The sequence below is a fragment of the Vombatus ursinus genome, unplaced genomic scaffold (assembly GCF_900497805.2).
Source record: "Vombatus ursinus unplaced genomic scaffold, bare-nosed wombat genome assembly UNPS02011369.1, whole genome shotgun sequence".
NCBI lineage: Eukaryota > Metazoa > Chordata > Mammalia > Diprotodontia > Vombatidae > Vombatus > Vombatus ursinus.
In genome coordinates, this window is record NW_020951147.1 from 6,017,178 (window position 1) to 6,035,814 (window position 18,637).

An 18,637-nucleotide genomic window follows, 5' to 3' on the forward strand; every position below is an offset into this window, starting at 1 on the left:
CTCATACATACACGTGCATATATATGTCTCGTACACACACCTATACACGCATACCTAGTTCTCGTATACATACACGTGCATGCATGTATGTCTCAGATATACACACGTGCACAGTGCATGCATACATACATGTCTCAATCTGCAGACTCTGCAGAGCTCTTACCTGTCTGCCCCAAGATGTGAGGAGCACTCAACAATTTTCCCTCACGGAACTTCCAGTCTACTCAGCAGATACCATGTATGCACAGAGAAGCAAATAAAGGCTAGACACAAAGTAAAGAAATCCCTGGGATGAGGAGAGGGTGCTAATCCCTTAGGGGCATCTGAAAAGTCTCTTGAAGGTGGCCCTGGAGCCCGGAAAGGAGCTGGGGGGCTCCAGGAGGTGGGGGTGAGGGACAGCATTTGGCATGCCAAGGAGCGTAGGGGGGAGATGGCGGTGTTTAGGGAACATTCGGCCAGTTGGGCCAGAGTTGAGAGCAGGGCAGTGTTGCACGATCCACTTGGAAAGGTCGGTGGCAGCCAGATTGTGAAGGGCTTGAAATGTTAAAGAGAAGCTTAACAGGGGGGTGGGGGATAGAGGGAGTACCCAGAGCTTCTCTGGCAGAATGAGGGGTAGCAGAAGGCTTTAGGAATGTCCAGTGAGCGATTGTGTCCGGGGTGGACCAGAGGCTGGGAGACCAATGAATGAACTGTAGAAAGAGTTCAGGTGAAAAGAGAGGAGGGGGTAAGGCTGGGCTAGTGATGGTGCAAGGGGACTGAAGGGGACAGAGGGGAGACATTGTGGGGCTGGAAAAGATGAGGGAGCACCTGAAGGGACATGGGGGTTGGAGTGTAGAATACAAGATAAGATTGAGGTTCCCTCATAGCCAACAAACCTGGAGGACTAACAGAAAGGTGGCATCCTCCACAGAAGCCGGAGAAGTGGGGCTAGAGAGAAAGAATGAATTCTGCTTGGGAAACCTCGGTTTGGGATGGCCGTGACGCAGATAGGGATGTCCAGTCAGCATGGAGCTGTGGATTCGGGAGTCATCTGCGCAGAGAAGCTAGCTGAATTCCTAGGAACTATGAGTTCAAGTCAATGTGAAGAGAAGGGAGGGTCCAGGCTCCACCACGAGGGTCATGGAGAGTGAGCCAGCAAAGGAGAATGAGGAGTGAGGAGACAGGCAGGAGAGCAGGACGTGGGGCTGGGGCTCAGTCACTGCTCATTCAGCAGTGACTGGATCACTCAGGTATCCGATCGGGCAGAGAGCTTTCAGTTTAGCTCCAGGACAGAGGTGACGAGGGATGAGAAGAAAGTGGGAGACGTGAAATAGGAGAGCCTTTCTGAGAGGTCGGCTATGAAAGGAGGGAAAGGTATAGGACGGTGACTTGAGGGGATGGTGGGATTAAGGGTGGGCTTTCTAAAGGCTCCTGGGGATCTAAGGCTTGTGGCCAAGAGGAACGGAATCAGTGAATAAACAAAGCTGGACCATTAGGGCTTCCAAAGTTCAAGCTTCTGTAGGAGACAAGTGGGTCGAGATCGAGGGCACAAGGAGAGGGGATTGGGGTTGACTGAGGAGCGTAAGGGCTGCCTTTTCCTAACCCAGGGTCAAAAGAAAGAGGAGAGGATGTAGGATGGCGTGCGGAATGGGAAGGTCCTCTGCTGAGGACGGGTGAGAAGTGAATGGGAGCAGCCAGGTGACGGAGGAGTGATAGAGTGCGTCAGGGCCAAGGAAAGCCTGACTGCTAGGTCAGATTCTCCCTTGAGCTCTAAATCTCACGAGCCTATAAATAAATGTTTTCAAAGCAAGGGCCACCCCTCCCTAAGTCACCCCCTGACCCCCTCTTTGGAGCCCGGCCTCTCCTCGGCCGAGGGTGGAGCTGCAGACTAGCTGGCGTCTGAAGGGGCTTGGGCCTGTGTGCCCCCAGCTGGGGAGGGGAGGCTTCATCCAGGCTTCCTCTGGGCCCAGGCAACGCTAATGATTAGAATACCAGACGGGGCGCCTATCCCCCAGTTGTTCAGCCAGGCCAGCTGGGGGTGGGTGGGAAGCCATCTGGCTTATTAACTGGAGGCAGCAGGAGCCCGACGAGGATAATAATAGTCCCTCCTGCTGGGGTGACACTTCATAGCTTGCTGGGCTCTTAGGCACTTTCCCCAGAATTCTGGGGCTTGGCTGGGGCCCTAGTGAAAGCTGACCAGCCCCACCCAGGGAAGGAAAGGCAGAGAAGAGCACTGAGGATTCGGGGAATACCATCATAGCCCAGTCTGGAAGAGTCCGACCTCAGGGGGCCTCTGGTCCATCCTGGGGCTGGAACGAGATTGGACTACGGGATGACTGAGGCCCCTCCTTAAGGTTCAAAATCCTGTGCCATACTTAAGGACCTCCAGTGACAAGCAGCTCACTACCTCACAAAGCAGCCCAGTGCTAATCGTTTTTTTTTTGGTTTGTTTGTTTAAAAATACCGAATGTCTCCATCTTAGCAGCCCAAGCTAATAAGGGGATATCTCTGGGGCCTGATTCCACTTTTTTTTTTTTTTGGCAATTGGAGTTAAGTGACTTGCCCAAGGTCACACAGCTAGTAAGTGTCAAGTGTTTGGTCTGAAGCCGGATTTGAACTCAGGTCCTCCTGACTTCAGTGCCGGTGCCCTATCCACTGCACCATCTAGCTGCTGATCCCACTCTCGATCTTTGATCGGCTCCTTTACTGACCTGGGCCAGTTTTAGGCCCTCCTTAGGCACTCTGGGGTCACTTCTCCACCCCAGCCTTGCTCCGTGCAGGGGCCCATCAAATTAATGCCAAATCTGGTGCGGATACCCAACGGCCACAGCACCCTGCAGCTTAAGAGATCTATCGGGTGGCAGGGTTCCAGAGGTACACCACCCGCTACCCCATTTCCCCTTTCCTAGAACGCAGAGATCTGCATCCGTCGGACTGCACCCCAAGAGGGGCAGTTTTCTGAATAGGGAGCGAAGGTTCTCTTTCAGCTCTGGGAACCTTGGTTTAAGAAGGACGTTCACCAGCTGGACAGTGTCCGGAGGAGGGCAATCAGGCTGCTGGAGGGCCTGGAGGCCATGTCTCATAAGGAACACCTAAAGGAGCTGAGGCTGACTGGGCTGGCGAAGCAGCCTCCTGGGGCGGCTCTGTTCTGTTTGGCCCCCAGGGCAGAATCAGGTTCGGTTGATGGGGGCGAGCTGCCCAGATGCCAGTTTAGGCTTGGCGTCTTCCTTCGGATAGAGCTGCCCGGGGTGACGTGGCCTGAATGGAGAAGTCCTGGGTCCCCTGCCAGAAAAGGCTTCTGGACAGGCCTTGTCAGGGCTGCTCTGTGAGGCCGCCTCTCAGGTGGGGTTGGATCAGAGGTGGCCGAGGTCCCTTGTACTCCTCCGCAGGCCAGAGAAGGCCTTTCTCTGCCCCTTCCCCTCAGGAGGTTGGACCCAAGGCCAGTGAGCTTCCTGGGCTCGGCTTTGGTGCAAGCAGCTGATGCCCCCTTACCACCTGATGCCAGTCGGGGCTGATGGGAGCAGGGGTGGCGAGGCATGAGGGTATGAACTTGAACTGGCCAACGTGTCCTGCTCTAGGATCCAGTTAAAGGAAATGGAGACATACAGGACAGCAGGGCTGGTCTAGGGAAGAGCCGGGGATGCAGCCTAGAACCCCTCCCCTCAGCCAGTCAATCAGCCATCATTCAGTAAATCATCTGTTATGTGCGAGGCCCATGCAGGGTGCCAGGGCTAAAAGATGAAAATGAAACAACCCTTGACCTCAAGAAGCTTCTACTCTGACCTTCTCTCCCAGGGCTGTCCCCCCTCCCCTGCCCCATTCCAGGCCCCAAAGGCCATGCCAGAGCCCAGGGCAGCCCTCTTACAGCCGGGGGAGAGAGCTTTTGCTACCCCTAAGTGAGATGAGGAGGGCCCGGAAGGCATGCTCCAACAGGCAGCTCCGTGAGGGAAAAGGCTATGTCATTTTTCTTTCTTTTCTTTTCTTTTCCTCTTTTGCTAAACTCCTTTTTTATTAATTTGTTTTGATTTATCAACAATCACTTCCATATGCTTTTGAGTTTTAAATTTTCTCCCCCTCCCTCCCTCCCCCCTCCAAGACAGCGTGCAATCTGATATAGGCTATACATATACGTTCCTATTAAACATATTTTCACATTAGTCATGTTGTAAGGAAGAATTAGAACCAATAAGAGGCCACTAGAAAGAGGAAACAAAACACAACAGAAGGAAAAAAAAAGCAAACAGTCTGCTTTGATCTGCATTCAAACTCCATAGCTCTTCCTCTGGATGTGGATAGCATTTTCTATCACGAGACCTTTGGAATTGTCTTAGATCCTTGCATTGCTGAGGAGAGCTAAGTCTATCAATGTTAGTCATCACACAACGTGGCTGTTACTGTGTACAACGTTCTCCTGGTTCTGCTCATTTCACTCAGCATCAGACGATACGAGTCTTTCCAGGTTTTTCTGAAGTCTGCTTGTTCATCATTTCTTATAGCACAATAGTATTCCATTACATTCATATATCACAGCTTATTCAGCCATTCCCCAATGGATGGGCATCCCCTCAATTTCCAATTCTTTGCCACCACAGAAAGAGCTGCTATGAATATTTTTGTACATGTGGGTCCTTTTCCCATTTGTATGATCTCTTTGGAATACAGCCTTAGAAGTCCTATTGCACATTTTTATAGCCCTTTGGGCATAGTTCCAAATTGCTCTCCAAAATGGCTGGATCATTTCCCAACTCCACCAAGAATGCATCAGTGTTCCAATTTTCCCACATCTTCTCCAACATTGATCGTTTTCCTGGTTTGTCATCTTGGTCAATCTGATAGGTGTGATGTGGTCCCTCAGAGTTGTTTTGACTTGCATTTCTCTAATCAATAGTGATTTAGAGTATTTCTTCGTATGACTATAGATGGCTTTAATTTCTTCATCTGAGAACTGCCTGTTTGTATTCTTTGACCATTTTATGTCATTTCTCACTTTTGCTTTTCCAGCACCCTGAACTGGGCCCTGTACGTAGAAGAGAACGAATAATGGAGGAGGAAAGAGTGCCCAATGTCAGGGTGCACTGAGGGCAGGTTTAGGTCAGAGGAGAGGAGATAGAAAGAGACACCAGGGGCACCACTGGGAAGCCTGGGCCATGGAACACTCACCTCACCGAGCCACTGCTGAGAGGACTTATTGTCACAGTGCCAGAAATTCCACCCTTCACGCGCCGTTTCTCTATGGGTTCAAGATTGCTTTCTCCAGGATGCAGCTTTAAAGTGTAAATGAGCCTGTGGTGAGAGAGCTCACAGAGTCCCCCGCACCTCAGTGCAGAACCACAGACTCCCAGAATTTCAGAGCTGAAGGGACCTCAGCAACCATCTCCCTTGGAGAAGGGTGGGAGCAGAGGAGGCTAGAGCTGAACCCCCAGCACAGGTGGCCTCTCCACGTCTGGGGTCTTCCCTACACAGGATTAGAAAGTAACGGCAGATAATTCTGTTATCTGTGAATCGAGCTTGTCGTCGGAGAGGAGCCCAAGCCCCCTTCCTGCCCTAACCTCTCATCTAACCCCTCGCTTTGGGCCAGCCCCTTCCTCTGCCCGCTTGTCCCCCAGATCCATCACCATCTGTCCCTTGCTGCCCTTCTCCTCCCAAGGGCAGAATTGATGATTTCCGTTTTCACAACCCAAGCTCCGTATAGGGACTGGAGTCCTCCCTCCCCCCACCCCTGTGGTCGCTGACTTCCTGAATTGTTAAGACAGAGGCAAGTCAACCTCGTGTCCAAAGCAGAACTCATCTTTTTCTCCCCGCACCCTTCATCCCTAACGCCATCGGCTCGAGCCCCCACCGGCTGCACTCCTTCCTTTTGCTTGAAGACGGAGCAGACCCGACGTACCAACACTTCCCCTCCCAACGTCTCTGGGACATAGCTGTCCGTCAGAGGCAGGGCTGGGACAGACTCAGGCCGGGGGAGGTCACCTTCCCAGGGAGGAAGGTGATGTCCCGAGTGGACGGAGGCCCCTCAGTCTCCGGGCGACCCCGCCTGAACCTTAGCTCAGGTCTTACCTAAAGTCCATGTCCAGATTAGGAATACCTGCCGAGTGAAACTCCATCTCAACTTCCAATCGAGGGGAGACCCAGGGGTCCTCCCCGAATCTATCACTTCTCATTACCCTCACGGTATTGACACTGGATAGCTGTGGCGTGATGGGGAGCGCTCTGGACCTTTTGAACTTCCAAAGTCTGGGCTCCACTGGGCTCTGCCCCTTCACCAGCTTCTGAGCCTCCCACCCCAGGAGCTCCAAGGAGGAGATGGCTGAAGTTGACGGGCCTTTTGGAAGCCTCCACGTCCAGTCAAAGAGCCGCCTCTCCACCAGGTGAGGAGTGGGCCGGAGCATTCCGGGGTGTTCTCCTAGAAGCAGCTGCTTGTGCCCCGTGTGGGGATGCTGCCTGGGGCGTTCCACGCACGTGCCATATGCCCATGACACCATCTTTCAAATCTTATGCCTGATTCCCTTTCACCCACATTCTGCGTTCCAGCCCCGTTGGCCTCCCTGCCGTCTGTCCCATATGATGCTCCATTTCCCATCTCCATATCTTTGCACTGGCTGTCCCTGACACCTGGAATGCCCTCACTCCTCACCCTGGCCTCTTGGGATCCCTGGCTCCATTGAACGTTCATCTCCAGCACCACCTTCTCCATGAGGCTCGATGCTTTTCCATCCAAGACACCCTTGAGTCTGCTCTGTGTACATCCCGTGTTTACATGTATATATACATGTGAGTAAGTCTATGCTGTCTGTCCCATTAGGACACGAGCCGCTTGAGTCCAGGGCTGTCCCCCTTTCATTCATATTTTGGAGGCAATCAGGGTTACTGCAGGGCCAGTGCTCTGTCTACTGCACCCACCTAGCTGCCCCTTCCCTTTTATGTTTGTATCCTCAGAACTCAGCATAGTGCCAGGCCCCTATTAAGGCCCTGTTTGTTGATTGACTGATTGATTCCTGAATCCTTCTGGGAGGTGGGGATACTGTTGAGTGACCCCTTATTCACCACTGGGAACTGGGGTCAGAGGAAGGCAGGCTTAGGTCCTGGGATTTTGCTGGGCTTAGAACTGGAAAAGAACCCTTTCCTCCCACCTCGTCTCCCCCTCCTGGCTTCCTTCAAGCCTGAGCAAACAACCTCCCTTCTCTAGGAAGCCTTTCCTGATTCCCCTTAATGTGAGGGCCTTCTCTCCCCCTGGTCATCATCTCCAACTTATCCTGGATATAAGCATGTTTGTCCTTAGTCATTTGCGGCCTTAGAACAGGGAATGTCACAGCTGGGAGGGGCCTGAGAACATGGGATGTCAGAGCTGGGAGGGGTCTTAGAAGAGGGAATGTCAGGGTAGGAGGGGCCTTAGAACCCAAACAACTAAAACACAGAACAAAAAATCGAACACCTGCCTTAGTTAGACTTGGGGTGGGGTGGGGGGAGAAGGGAATAAGTATTTCTATAGCACCTACTATGTGCCAAGCACTGTTAAGCTTTTTTTTTTTTTTTTTTACAATTATTAGCTCACTTGGTCTTCACAACAACCCTGCAAAGTAGGTGCTGTTCTTATCCCCATTTTACAGATGAGGAAACTGAGGCAAGCAGAGGTTGAGTGACTTGCCCAGAGTCCCAGAACCATTCAGTGTCTGAGGCTGGATTTGAACTCAGTTCAGGCCTGACCTCCCATCCCATGTGCCACGTCTCAGTCTCATTTGGTGATTTTTCGCCTCAGCAACCCAGGGTAAGATTCTGCCTTTAACTAGCTACGACCTTGGGCAGGTTACCTTACCTCTCTGCCTCAGTTTCTCCATGGCGATACTATTCTCAGCTGAGCCTCCAATCAGAGTTAGGAACACTGCAAACGTTAGAGGGCTCAAGAAATAACAACTACATTAACACAAACATATTAGAAGGCCCGTTACCATATTGGAAATGAATTAACATCTCTCAGAAGCCTACTCAGTGCAGGGGCACAGGGCAGACAGACCCAAATCTATGGTTCCTGCCCTCCAAGAGCTTACGTTCTAGGGCTGGGCGAGGAAGCAGCAGCATCTTCGAATTACAAAGAGTCGAGCCGCTCTTAGGTTAAGCGGTCCAGAACTGACTGGCCTCCTGGAGGGGTCTTCAGGCACCAGCCCGGCGACTGGATTTCTGTCCTGTACAGCTTGGGGACTCAGAGCTCCCTTCCAACTCTTGCTTACAGGTGAGGAAACCGAGGCCTGCAGCAGAGCTAGGGCCCTTTGACTCCCCCACCGGCCCCTTCCCCAGTGTGACCTCTCCCCTCTCATCACAGTTGTGGTGTGCCCCTCATTTGTTCCACAAACGTGGAGGGTGCGGCCTGTCGTGAGCAGAGCCCGAGGCTGGGGCTTGTAAGGGGATATGCAAAGCGCTGTTTGGGGTCCTTGTGGCCGGCCGGCTCAGCTCTAAGAGAACCTACCACTGCAAGCAGCCACTGTGAAGGGCCTCCTTCCCAGCTGGGAGGAATCCTGGGGGGCTTCCTGGAGAAAGAGGCATTTGCTCTGGGCTTTAAAGACAAGCAGGCTTTCAGCAGAACAAGAAAGGCAGGGAGGACTCAACTGTAAGCCCCTCAACAGCGACGTCCAGATGGGCTTTGCCTCTGCGTCCCCCCCAATCCGGGTTGGTGAATGGATGACCAAGGCAGGTCCCGGTGGATCTGCTGCCCTCTGGTGGTTGCTTGGGGGCAGGGCGAGGGGCATCCCCTCCCTAGACCATGGCATGCCATTCCCCTCCCTCCTGGTCTCTGGCACCCTCGTGTGGCTGCCTGAGGAAGGAGCCCTCCCTAGCAGCACCTTCCCATCCTGAGATTCGGGGCTGGGAAGGCACCCAAGGGTGTCTGTTCCCGCCCCGGCCCGCCCAGTATTTTAGAGCCTGCTCAGCATTGGACGCACGATCTCCTGGCACAGTGGAAAGAGGGCTGGCTTAGGAGTGAAGAACCTGGATGCGAATCCCAGCTAGGCACCTGTGTGACCTTGGCCGTGTCTCCTGCCCTCTCTCAACTCAGCTCCTTATGTGTAACAGTTGGGCATTTAGACTGAGTGACCTCTAAGGTCACTCCCAGGTTTCAGTCTGTGATTCCATGATCTCCTCACTTGACAGATGAAGAAACTGAGGCCTAGAGAGGGGAAGGGACTAGCCCCAGTTGTGACAACTCTTTGCAACCTTAATTAATTATTAATTAATCAACCAACAAAGCACTTATTCAGCCCCTACTGTTCGCCAGGCATTTGCCAAACATTTTATAATTATTATCTCATTGCATCCTCACAACAGCCCTGGGATGGACGTGTTATTGTTATTCCCATTTTTGTTGGGCTGTTTTGGACTTGCTGAGATCTGAGATGTCTGTAGGACACCCAGTTTGAGATGTCTCAAAGGCATTCCAAACCGTGAAAGCGGAAGTCAAGAAAGAGGTCAGGGCTGAGTAAGTACATGCATAGAGATGATCGTTGGAGCCACAGGGGGTAATGAGATCACCAAGGGAGAGGGCATAGAGAGGGAAGAGAAGAGGGCCCAGGACATGCCTTTGGGGGATGCTTCTAGTTAGTAGGCATGACAGGGATGACATCCAAGCAAAGGACTCTGAGGAGTGGTCAGAGAGGGAGGAGGAGAGCCAGAGGGGAGAGAGGGAGAGACAGAGAGACAGAGACAAAGAGAGACAGAGAGACGGGGGTGGGGGGGACACAGACAAAGAGACAGACACACACACATACACAGAGAGACAAAGACAGACACAGAGACAGAGACAGACAGACACAGAGAAAGACACAGACAGAGACAGAGAGACAGAGAGGGGAGGGCACAGACAAAGAGAGACAGACAGAGAGACGGGGGGAGGGGCACAGACAAAGATACAAAGACACACACACATACAGAGACAGAGACACACAGACACACAGACAGAGAGAAACAGACACACACACACACACACACACACACACACACACACACACACACAGAGTGAGAGAGAGAGAAGTGTCCTAAAACCTAGAGAGAAGAGTGTCTCAGAAGGTGGTAAAATCAGACGGCATCAGGGTCTGCCGAGGGCTCAGGAAGGATGAGGACAGAGAAAAGGCCGCCGGCTTTGCTGATTAGGAGAGCGCAGGTAGCTGTGGGGCGGGGCTGCAGTTCCAGAGGAATGGTCCAGAGGATTGGGAGGGGTTAAGAAAGCAGTGAGGGGAGGGAATGTGGAGGCACCACAGCCTCCTCAAGGAATTTAGCCAGGAAAGGGAGGAGAGATAGAGGGCGATACGCTTGTGAGGACACTGGGATCTGGGAGAGTTTGGAAGGCTGGGAGAGCGTGTTTGTTGGCAGCCGGAGAGAAGCAACAGGAGAGCATGAAGATAAGTCAGGGAGCAGGCTGGGAGGCGGGGCCTCCTCCTGATCCCCAGCACCAGTGGGCTCCACTTTGGGGGATGCGTCCACAGCAAGGGAAAGCGGTCATTTCATAAATGTCTCGGATGGAATGGAATCGGAGCCGGGGGAGATGCGCCGGGTCTGGGGACTTTCCTGGTCAGGTTTCCTCGGAGGTCCAGGCATCCACACCCCACAGTGGCCTCCCACAGCATGCCAGGGGGCTGGGCAGGGGGAGGGCTTCATATTTTACAGTTATTTCCTCACAATAGCCCTGTAAGAATATAGGTGCTACTGTCTCCAGTTTTCAGATGAGGAAACTGAGGCTCAGAGTTTCTCACCCATGGTCACACGACTAGGAAGTGTTGGCTTCATGTCAGACACTAAACACAGGAGGGAGATTGGTGCCAACGAGGACCTGGGCATGATGGAGGGCATGTTAGGGGAAAAGTGTTTGCTGAGCCAAGGTGGCAGAGGGAGGCTCAGGAAGTGGACGTGCCAGCCTCTGCTCCTGGCCCTGGTCACGGGGCATTTGAGGAGAAGCAGCCTCTCTCCACGGGGCCCAGCGGGAAGCCTCGAGGTTTCTCTGAGCCCCGCAACGGAGTGGGCATACCTTCATCAAGTGCCTACCATGTGCCAGGCACTGTGTTAAGCACTTTACAGGCACTCTCTGCCCCAGAGGAGGGGAGGAATGTGAGGGAAGGAACGCTTAGGAATGAACAGAAGGTAAAATGGAAAGGAGGAAGACTTGAGGACTGGGGCTGGGCAGTGCTAGGGCTGTCCCACCGTTAATCCCTTGTGCATCCCAAAATGTCCCATGTGCTTGGGGCAGATCCGCCAGACCAGGCTGCTCTGGGGCTGTGAAAACCCTGCGGGTAGGTCTGAGAACAGACTGAGTAACTGTGGGAAGGCAGGTCCAGCATCCAGAAACCAAGCCCAGCAACCCCACGGGAATGGAAGCCTGCCTCTCTGAGTCAGGGCCTGGGGCTTGCCCCAGGTGCCCTACCCTAGTGCCTCTTCTGCTCATGGACCACTGTTCAGGAGGCTGAGCAGGTGTGAGTGAGCCAATCTGGACTGTCAGAGGGGAGCCCAGGCACATAAGATTGCTGGCCTGGGGAAAATACTAGCTGCATGAACCTCTATTTGCCTCCGTTTCCCCATCTGTAAAACAGCACCTACCTTCCAGGGTTGTTGTGAGGATCACAAGAAATAATCATTGTAAAATGCTTAGCACAGTGCCTGGCACACAATAGGTGCTTTCTAGATGCTTATTTCCTCCAGTATCGCAGCCACGCTGGCCTTGCCGTTCCTCAGCCGTGGCCCTCCATCTCCAGGCCTAGCACTGGCCATTTGCCAGGACTGGAATGCTTTCTCTCTTAGAATACCTTGTTCCATTCAAAGTTCAGTTCAAGCCTCACCTCTTCTCCCAGGAAGCTCTTTAGGGGCAGGGACTGGTGCCTTTTGTTTCTAGGGCCTGGCACATAGTGGGCCCACAGAACAAATGCTTGTGAATCCAATGATCTCTTACTCCATGCTGGGGTCAGAGGTGTCAGGGCTAGCCAGCAGTGAGGGCAGTATTGTCAGGACTTAAAGGGAGGGGGAGGAGCTAAAAAAATTATGAGATTATGAGAGGAGGAGACCTGGAAATGATGAGACTGGAAAGCTGGAGAGGGGGTGGACATAATTCCAAAAGGGAGATAATGCACTAAGGCTTGGAGGGCTCAGAAAAAATCTTACGGAGGTGGCCCCAGTGCTGAACTTGGAAAGAAGCTAGGAATTCTCCAAGGGAGAGAGGAGGCGGGAGGGCCTCTGGGCAGAGGGCCCGGGGTGGGAGACAGAAGCCAGAGCCCAGCATCATATGTTACTCATTACTTGCCTTTCACATACTTGGTAATCCAGCCAATATGGCCTGCTGGCTCCTAGGGCACAAGTCTATCTCTCCTCTCCGTGCCTTTGCACTGGCTGACCCCCACGCCTGGAAAGCCCTCCCTCCTCACCTCCAAATATCTTGCAAAAAATGCCTTTACAAAGAAAAGAAGAAAAGAAAAGAAAATGTTGCATTTACCTGAGGCTTACATTTCTTGGCCCCCTGCTCAATTCTCAAACCCTTGCAACTGGGCTTTGACTCTAGAGACTCCAACTCTTCTTCCATTTATTAAGCATTTACTTGGTTCCAAAGACAGAAGGGAAACCGATCCCTTGGAACAGATCTGATTCCTCTTGTCTAATTCGATGTGACCCACGACGTCCAATCCATGCAAGCTAAACCAATAAGCATTTATTAAGCACCTCCTATGTGCCAGGAACTGTGCGTGGGTGCAGAGGCTACAAAGACAAGCGCTCAGAAGGAAGGCAGTACTTGGATTTTGCCGGGGATGGGGGCAGGGGAGCTCCACATAGATGAGCAGCCACGAAGAAACACAAAGGACTCTCTGGGTAGGGGGCCAAGTGCTTAACAATTGAGAGGATATGGAAGTTCTTCTTGCAGGAGGTGGCCCTTGAGCTAGGCTTTGAAAGGATCCTGGAGCTCCAAGAGATGAGGAGGAAGAACATTCCAGGCGTGAGGGCCGATGCAAAGGCATGGTGGTGGGAAACAGCTAGGAGGCCAGTTTGGGAAGTTGGAGCAGGATGGTGAGGGGCGAGAGAATGAAGCTCTCGGTTTGTGTCCCTGGAAATTCAGGATGGAAAAGTTGGTGTTCTGAGAGCTGAATTACTTTGGAAGCCACAGGGCAGGAGGTCCAGAGAATGACAGATAAGGGACCGAAAGAACTTCTGGGCCAGAATTCCCTTACGACCTATACTAGGCTCCCCTTGGAGCTGTCCGGGGTGTCGGGGAGAGCCCTATCCTCCCCATTCCTTTGCTGGCCAGCTCTGACCCTAGGATGTCTTTTCTGGTTGAGCCCAAATCTACCACTTGGCAACTTTTAGCGTTGCTCCTGGTTCTACCCTTGGGATACAAGCAGAAAAGTCACTTAGTCTCTCGGGGCCTCAGTTTCCCCTTTGGGCTAGATGCTCTTCAAGGGTCCTTGCCCCTCTAAATCTTTTCTCCTCATACTGACTCCCATTTCTGTAGTTCCTGGAGGTTTAAGAGAGGGTTGTCTCGTAAAAACAAAACAAAAAATTCTGTGAGGTCTTCAGTGCAAATATAATCACATCCTTATTTTACACATGAAGAAACTAAGGCTCAGAAGTGATTAGCTCAAGGGAGCCCAGGTAGCCGGCATCTAACCACAGGCCTCCTAATTCCAAATCCAGCACCTTCCCCAACCTCGCGCCAGCCCTAAATTCTCCCTGGGCCTTTCCAGCCGCGACGCTTGGGATTTCTAGGCGAAAGGGTCCTGGGGAGGCCAGGAGGGAGACAAGGCGTTATTGTCAGTAATGACCTGGGAAGAGGAGGGACTACATCTCCCAGGAGGCCCTGGGACGCTTGGCCGCCCCAACGCCCTAAGGCCCCTTACCCAAGACCAGGACCAGGACCAGGACCAGGACCAGGACCAGGACCAGGGCCAGACTGGCCTGGGGTCGACAGAGTTCGTGGTCTCTGTGCTTGACGCCTCAGGTGGGGCCAAAGGAGGGGGGCAGGTTTGGTCTGGGAAGCAGGGGAGGAGAGAGGGGCAGGCTGAGCCGCCCCCCCCCCACACACTCGCTCAACTTCCTGAACGGGACTCGGGTACCCTCCCCGTCCCACCCATTCTTCCACCTCCACCTCCGGCCGGCGGCCCCTGATTGGCCGCCAGCTACCTGTCCGTCAGGGGCGGGGCTGGGACAGCCCCAGCCCAGGTGAGGCCGCCCGCCGCCAGCAGGGAGAGGAAGGTGACAGCCGGGGAGGGAGGGAGGGGGGTCCCGACGCGGGGGGAGGGGACCGCGGGTCATCGCCAGCCATGCAGCCGGCCAGGCCCTAGCCCAGGAGCACCGGGGGCTGCCGGGGGGCCGGCTCCCCCGTCCCGCAGCGCCTGCCCCTCTCCAGCCCAGCGCAGCGCAGCCCAGGCCAGGCCAGCCCAACCCCAGCGGAGCGCAGCCCCAGCGGAGTGCTGCCCCAGCGGAGCGCAGCCCCAGCGGAGCGCAGCCCAGCGCAGCCCAGCGCAGCCCCAGCCCAGCGGAGCGCAGCCCCAGGGGAGCGCAGCCCCAGCGGAGCGCAGCCCAGCGCAGCCCCAGCCCAGCGGAGCGCTGCCCCAGCGGACCGCAGCCCCAGCGGAGCGCAGCCCCAGCCCAGCGGAGCGCACCATGGAGCGCAGACTGCAGGCCCTGGACAGGCTGGTGAGCGGGGAGCGCAGGGGCCCGGAGCCGGCTGGCCTCCTGGACGGGCTGCTGGACCTCCTGCTGGGGCTGCACCAGGAGCTCTCCAGCGCCCCCCTGCGCCGGGAGAGGAACGTGGCGCATTTCCTCAGCTGGGGTGAGTGGGCTGGGGGTGGGCTGGGGTGGCCGACCCTCTCCCTATGCCCTGCTGGGCAGACACGCTTGGCAAAGTACTGCCCGGCACTTGGAGGGGCTCCGAGGAGAGGGAGGGGCTAGCCAGCCATTCCAGGGAGCATCCACGCGGGACTAAACCTGCCCGCCCACCCACCTACTTCCCGAGGCTCACACACACCTAGGGGGACGCGCCCCCAGTAGGACTCAGGCACATGCCGCGCTCCCACACTCAGCCGCCCTGTGCCTGGTCGGACACACGTTCAGGCAAACATTGCCTCTCCAGCCCCTTTGTTACTGGCCGTGGGCAGGACTCTGGCCCTCTCTTTAGCTACCCACCTGCGCAGGGACCCCTGTGGTGGAGAGGCCATCAATCGGCACTCCACCATCCCCCATCTCAAATCTTCCATAGGGACCCAGCCCCCTTTTCAATGGACCGTGGTGGCTGAGTCACCTGGGAGTGGCTGGCCCAGGGTGACCCTGAACCCCAGGCAGAGGAACTCAGCTAGGGCTCTGGCTTCGGGGCCACAGTGCCCCCAACCCTGCTCCCCCCGCCCCCGTGGCCCAAGTCCCCAGCTGCAGAGCTTCCCGAGGGTGGGGCCTTGGCTGAGTGTTTGCCCAGCGTAGAGCCCTTGGCATTCCTGCTGATGAGCGCCTGCTCAGGCCTCCCCTCCGCAACCCAGATGTTCTGGGACATCCAGCCCCTGCTGTCATCATGGGCGCAGCCCCAGGAGCGAGTGGGGCCCGGTCTCTACCTATGCTCTCTCCTGCTCCCTCTATAACTCCTGCACGTGTGTTCCTCTGCTTCCAGAGACTCCCTCCCCTGTGACTTTCCCCAGTGAGGTCCTCGGGCTGGTGTTTCTGGGCCCCTCCGACTCTTGCTCTGTAGGCTTCTGGGTTCCCACTAGCTGTTTGTTAATGGGCAAAATCCTTTCCTTCTCTGGACTTTAGTTTACCTAGCTGTAAAATAAGAGCATGGGACCCAGGTGGCACCTAATAGATGCTTTTGGAATAGAATTTAAGCCCAGATGAGGTTCCTTCCAGCTCTGCTGTTCTACAGTTCTCTGTCTCTTTCTGTGTGTATGTGTATGTGTGTGTTTGTGTGTGGGGGTGACTCATTCCTCCACTGCCCTAACTTGCCCTGCTCCCCAGGTTGCATTGGGGGATTCTCCCCATTCCCACAGGAGCCCAGAATTAGGGTTAGAGACTGAACTTCATCTGCCTAAGTGACTGTTCACACCTAAGCCCCCTCTGGGCACCCTGGGGCTGCTTCTACCACCACCATATACATTTCTCCTCTTCCCTACTCTCCCCTTCCCTGGCTAACAAGGCAATTAACTTCTGGAAGGAGGCTCCCATACCTCCCCCGCTGTAGAGTTTCTGTTTATTAAACCTGTGGAGCAGCTCTGGGCGGAAGCCCACAAACCAGCCTGGTTGGTGGGGAGCTTACATCCTGAGAGGGGAAACTGAGGCAGAGAATGGATCTGGGCTTCTAGATTCAGAAATGTAGCCTTTCATTTTCCCCAGACCCTAATTTCCTCTCTGGCCCATGGCCCACCTCTCCTTCCTCCCACTTAGGACCAATCCCTCAGTGTGCTGTAATTCAAGTGAATTCAACTCAAGAAGCATTTATTAAGCACCAGGGACTGTGCTAGAGTTTGGAGGCACTAGAGAAAAACAAAGCAGTCTCTGCTCTCAAGGATCTCTCTTCCTACAGGCTTTGGGCAAGTCACTTGCCTTGTCGGGGCCTCAGTTTCCCCTTCTGCCCTGAGGGAGTTAGACTAGATCAGGGGTTCTTAACCTGGGGTTGGGGAACTTTAACAAATTTTTTTAATAACTGTATTTCAATATAATTGGTTCATGTGTTTTATTTTATGCATTTAAAAACGTAATTCTGAGAAGGGGTCCATGAGCTTCCCCAGACTGTCCAAGGGGCCCAGGACACAAAAAACAATAAGAAACCCCTTCCCGCTCCAAATTCCATGAGCCTGTGATGTGCCCTCCCTGGAGAAAGAGTGGGGAGAGAAAAGCCAGCATGAGAGCAGCGGGGCAGGACACAGGGAATGGGCTACCTGGATAGGGAGAACAGAGCTACAGTGAGAGGTGGAGGCTGGGGAGGTGTCTAAAGGCGGAGAGAGAAGTGGATTGGGGGGGTGAGAGGACCAGGGCTAGGGAAGGGGGATGGGACAGCCAGGAGGGGGGTTGGGAGGGCAGTGCTGTTCATTCCTCTCAAGGCTGTGTTTACACTCTCAGGAAAAGGTTTCTTGCCTGGGCTTCCCCCGGAGAACCAGCTTGGGGCAGGGCCCAAACCCTGCGCCATAGCCAGGAGGGACTGAGTCGTGAGCCCTGGGTTTAGCCAGATTGTCCCATCACTTCAGGCTTCCCTCCCCAGCCCAGCATCCCTTCTGCTTCTCCCACTTTGTCCCCTCTTCTGTAAAGAGCCATTTGTTTGAAGCTTGACTTGCCGGTTACTTAGCCCCTGTGGGACTTTGGGCAAATAACCTCACCTCTCCGGGCCTCAGTTTCTCCTGGTGTAAAATTGAGGGAGGGACATACATGGATGATGATCTGTAAGGTGCCTTCTAAGTTCCATGATCCTTTGCCAAGATCCCACTTCTCTCCAGCTCCCAGCTCCGGGCCAGTCCCCGCTCTATCTCCTTCTCCCCTGGCTCCCACTTTGGCAGCTGCCCCCCAGCCCAGGGCTGGCAAGGGCAAGGGCCCCAGCCCAATTCCTCCTCCTCCTTCTGCACCCCCCCCACAATGCTTTCCCTATGAGGAATGTCGCCAATCCGGTTCCCCAAGACAGGCCCAGGCCTGGCCCCTGCCAAGGGGAGCCTGGAGCTTGGGCAGGGTGAGCTAGGAATAGGGGCTGTGCCCCCTCGGTCTCACCGGTGGACCTTCCCCAGCTTTCCTTCTTTGGGGCTGGGGGACTACAAGTCCCATCAGCCCCCATGGAGATGGCCATTCATTCTGGGGCAAGTAGAGTGTGGGCGCTGCTGTAGAGGGGCAGTAAGTGGTAAGGAGTAACCCTCTAGGTGGGTTTCTAGGTAGCTGTGGATTAGCGGGACGGGTAGCTGACCGTTTCCTGAGCGTTTCCCCAATACCCCTGGCAACTACTCAACTTCCTACCCGCTGCCGGCCATAGCTTGGGTAGACTACAACTCCCATAAGCCCCTGGGAGAAGACCCTGTCTTTCTCTAGGGAGCGAACTGACCTGGGCTCATGGGAATTGTAGTACTCCCACCCACCTTACGGAAAGCATAGGCACATAGCGTTGTCAGATCTGGAGCGGACAGTTCCTTTTAGCCAAGATTGACTCCTTACCTGGACAGTGGGGAAGTCTGTCCAGGGACCTTTTCTCAGAGTCAGCATTTTAAAGGCATAAAATAAAAACCAGAGACCAATTACATTGAAACAGAATTTATTTAAAAATAAGTTCATGGACCCCAGGCTAAGACCCTTGTCTCACTGGCTCAGAAGGGTGGGGAGTCCTTGGATCTGACTGCTTTACTGATTTGTTTTTTCCCTTAAATTTTTTTTTAAAATTCTTCACAAACTCCAAATAAAACGGGCATTTCCATGTAAAACGTAGAATGTGAAAGTGTGACTGTTATATGCCACTTACTGTTCTTCTAAAATATATAAAATAAATTCAGCCTGTAGCTTTCAGAGCTGCCCTGCTTTTCTGTGATGCTTTCTGGTCTGTGCATTCAAAAGAAAAGAAAAAGGTGCTCCAATCATCCATCCTCCCTCCCTCCCTCCCTTCCTTCTTTTCTTCTTTCCTCCCTCCCTCCCTTCCTTCTTTCCTCCCTCCCTCCCTTCCTTTCTTCCTCCCTCCCACCCTTCCTTCCTCCCT

At 54.1% G+C, this 18,637-nt stretch overlaps 1 protein-coding gene across 1 annotated transcript in view; it reads left to right on the plus strand.

The window, feature by feature from the left end:
* The first annotated feature begins 14,598 nt into the window (after positions 1-14,598).
* Positions 14,599-18,637, plus strand: part of CDC42BPG (CDC42 binding protein kinase gamma) — a 27,024-nt gene continuing 22,985 nt past the window's right edge. The window contains 1 exon segment of the mRNA XM_027856255.1: positions 14,599-14,767. Within this exon segment, the coding sequence (XP_027712056.1) occupies positions 14,599-14,767 (169 nt within the window).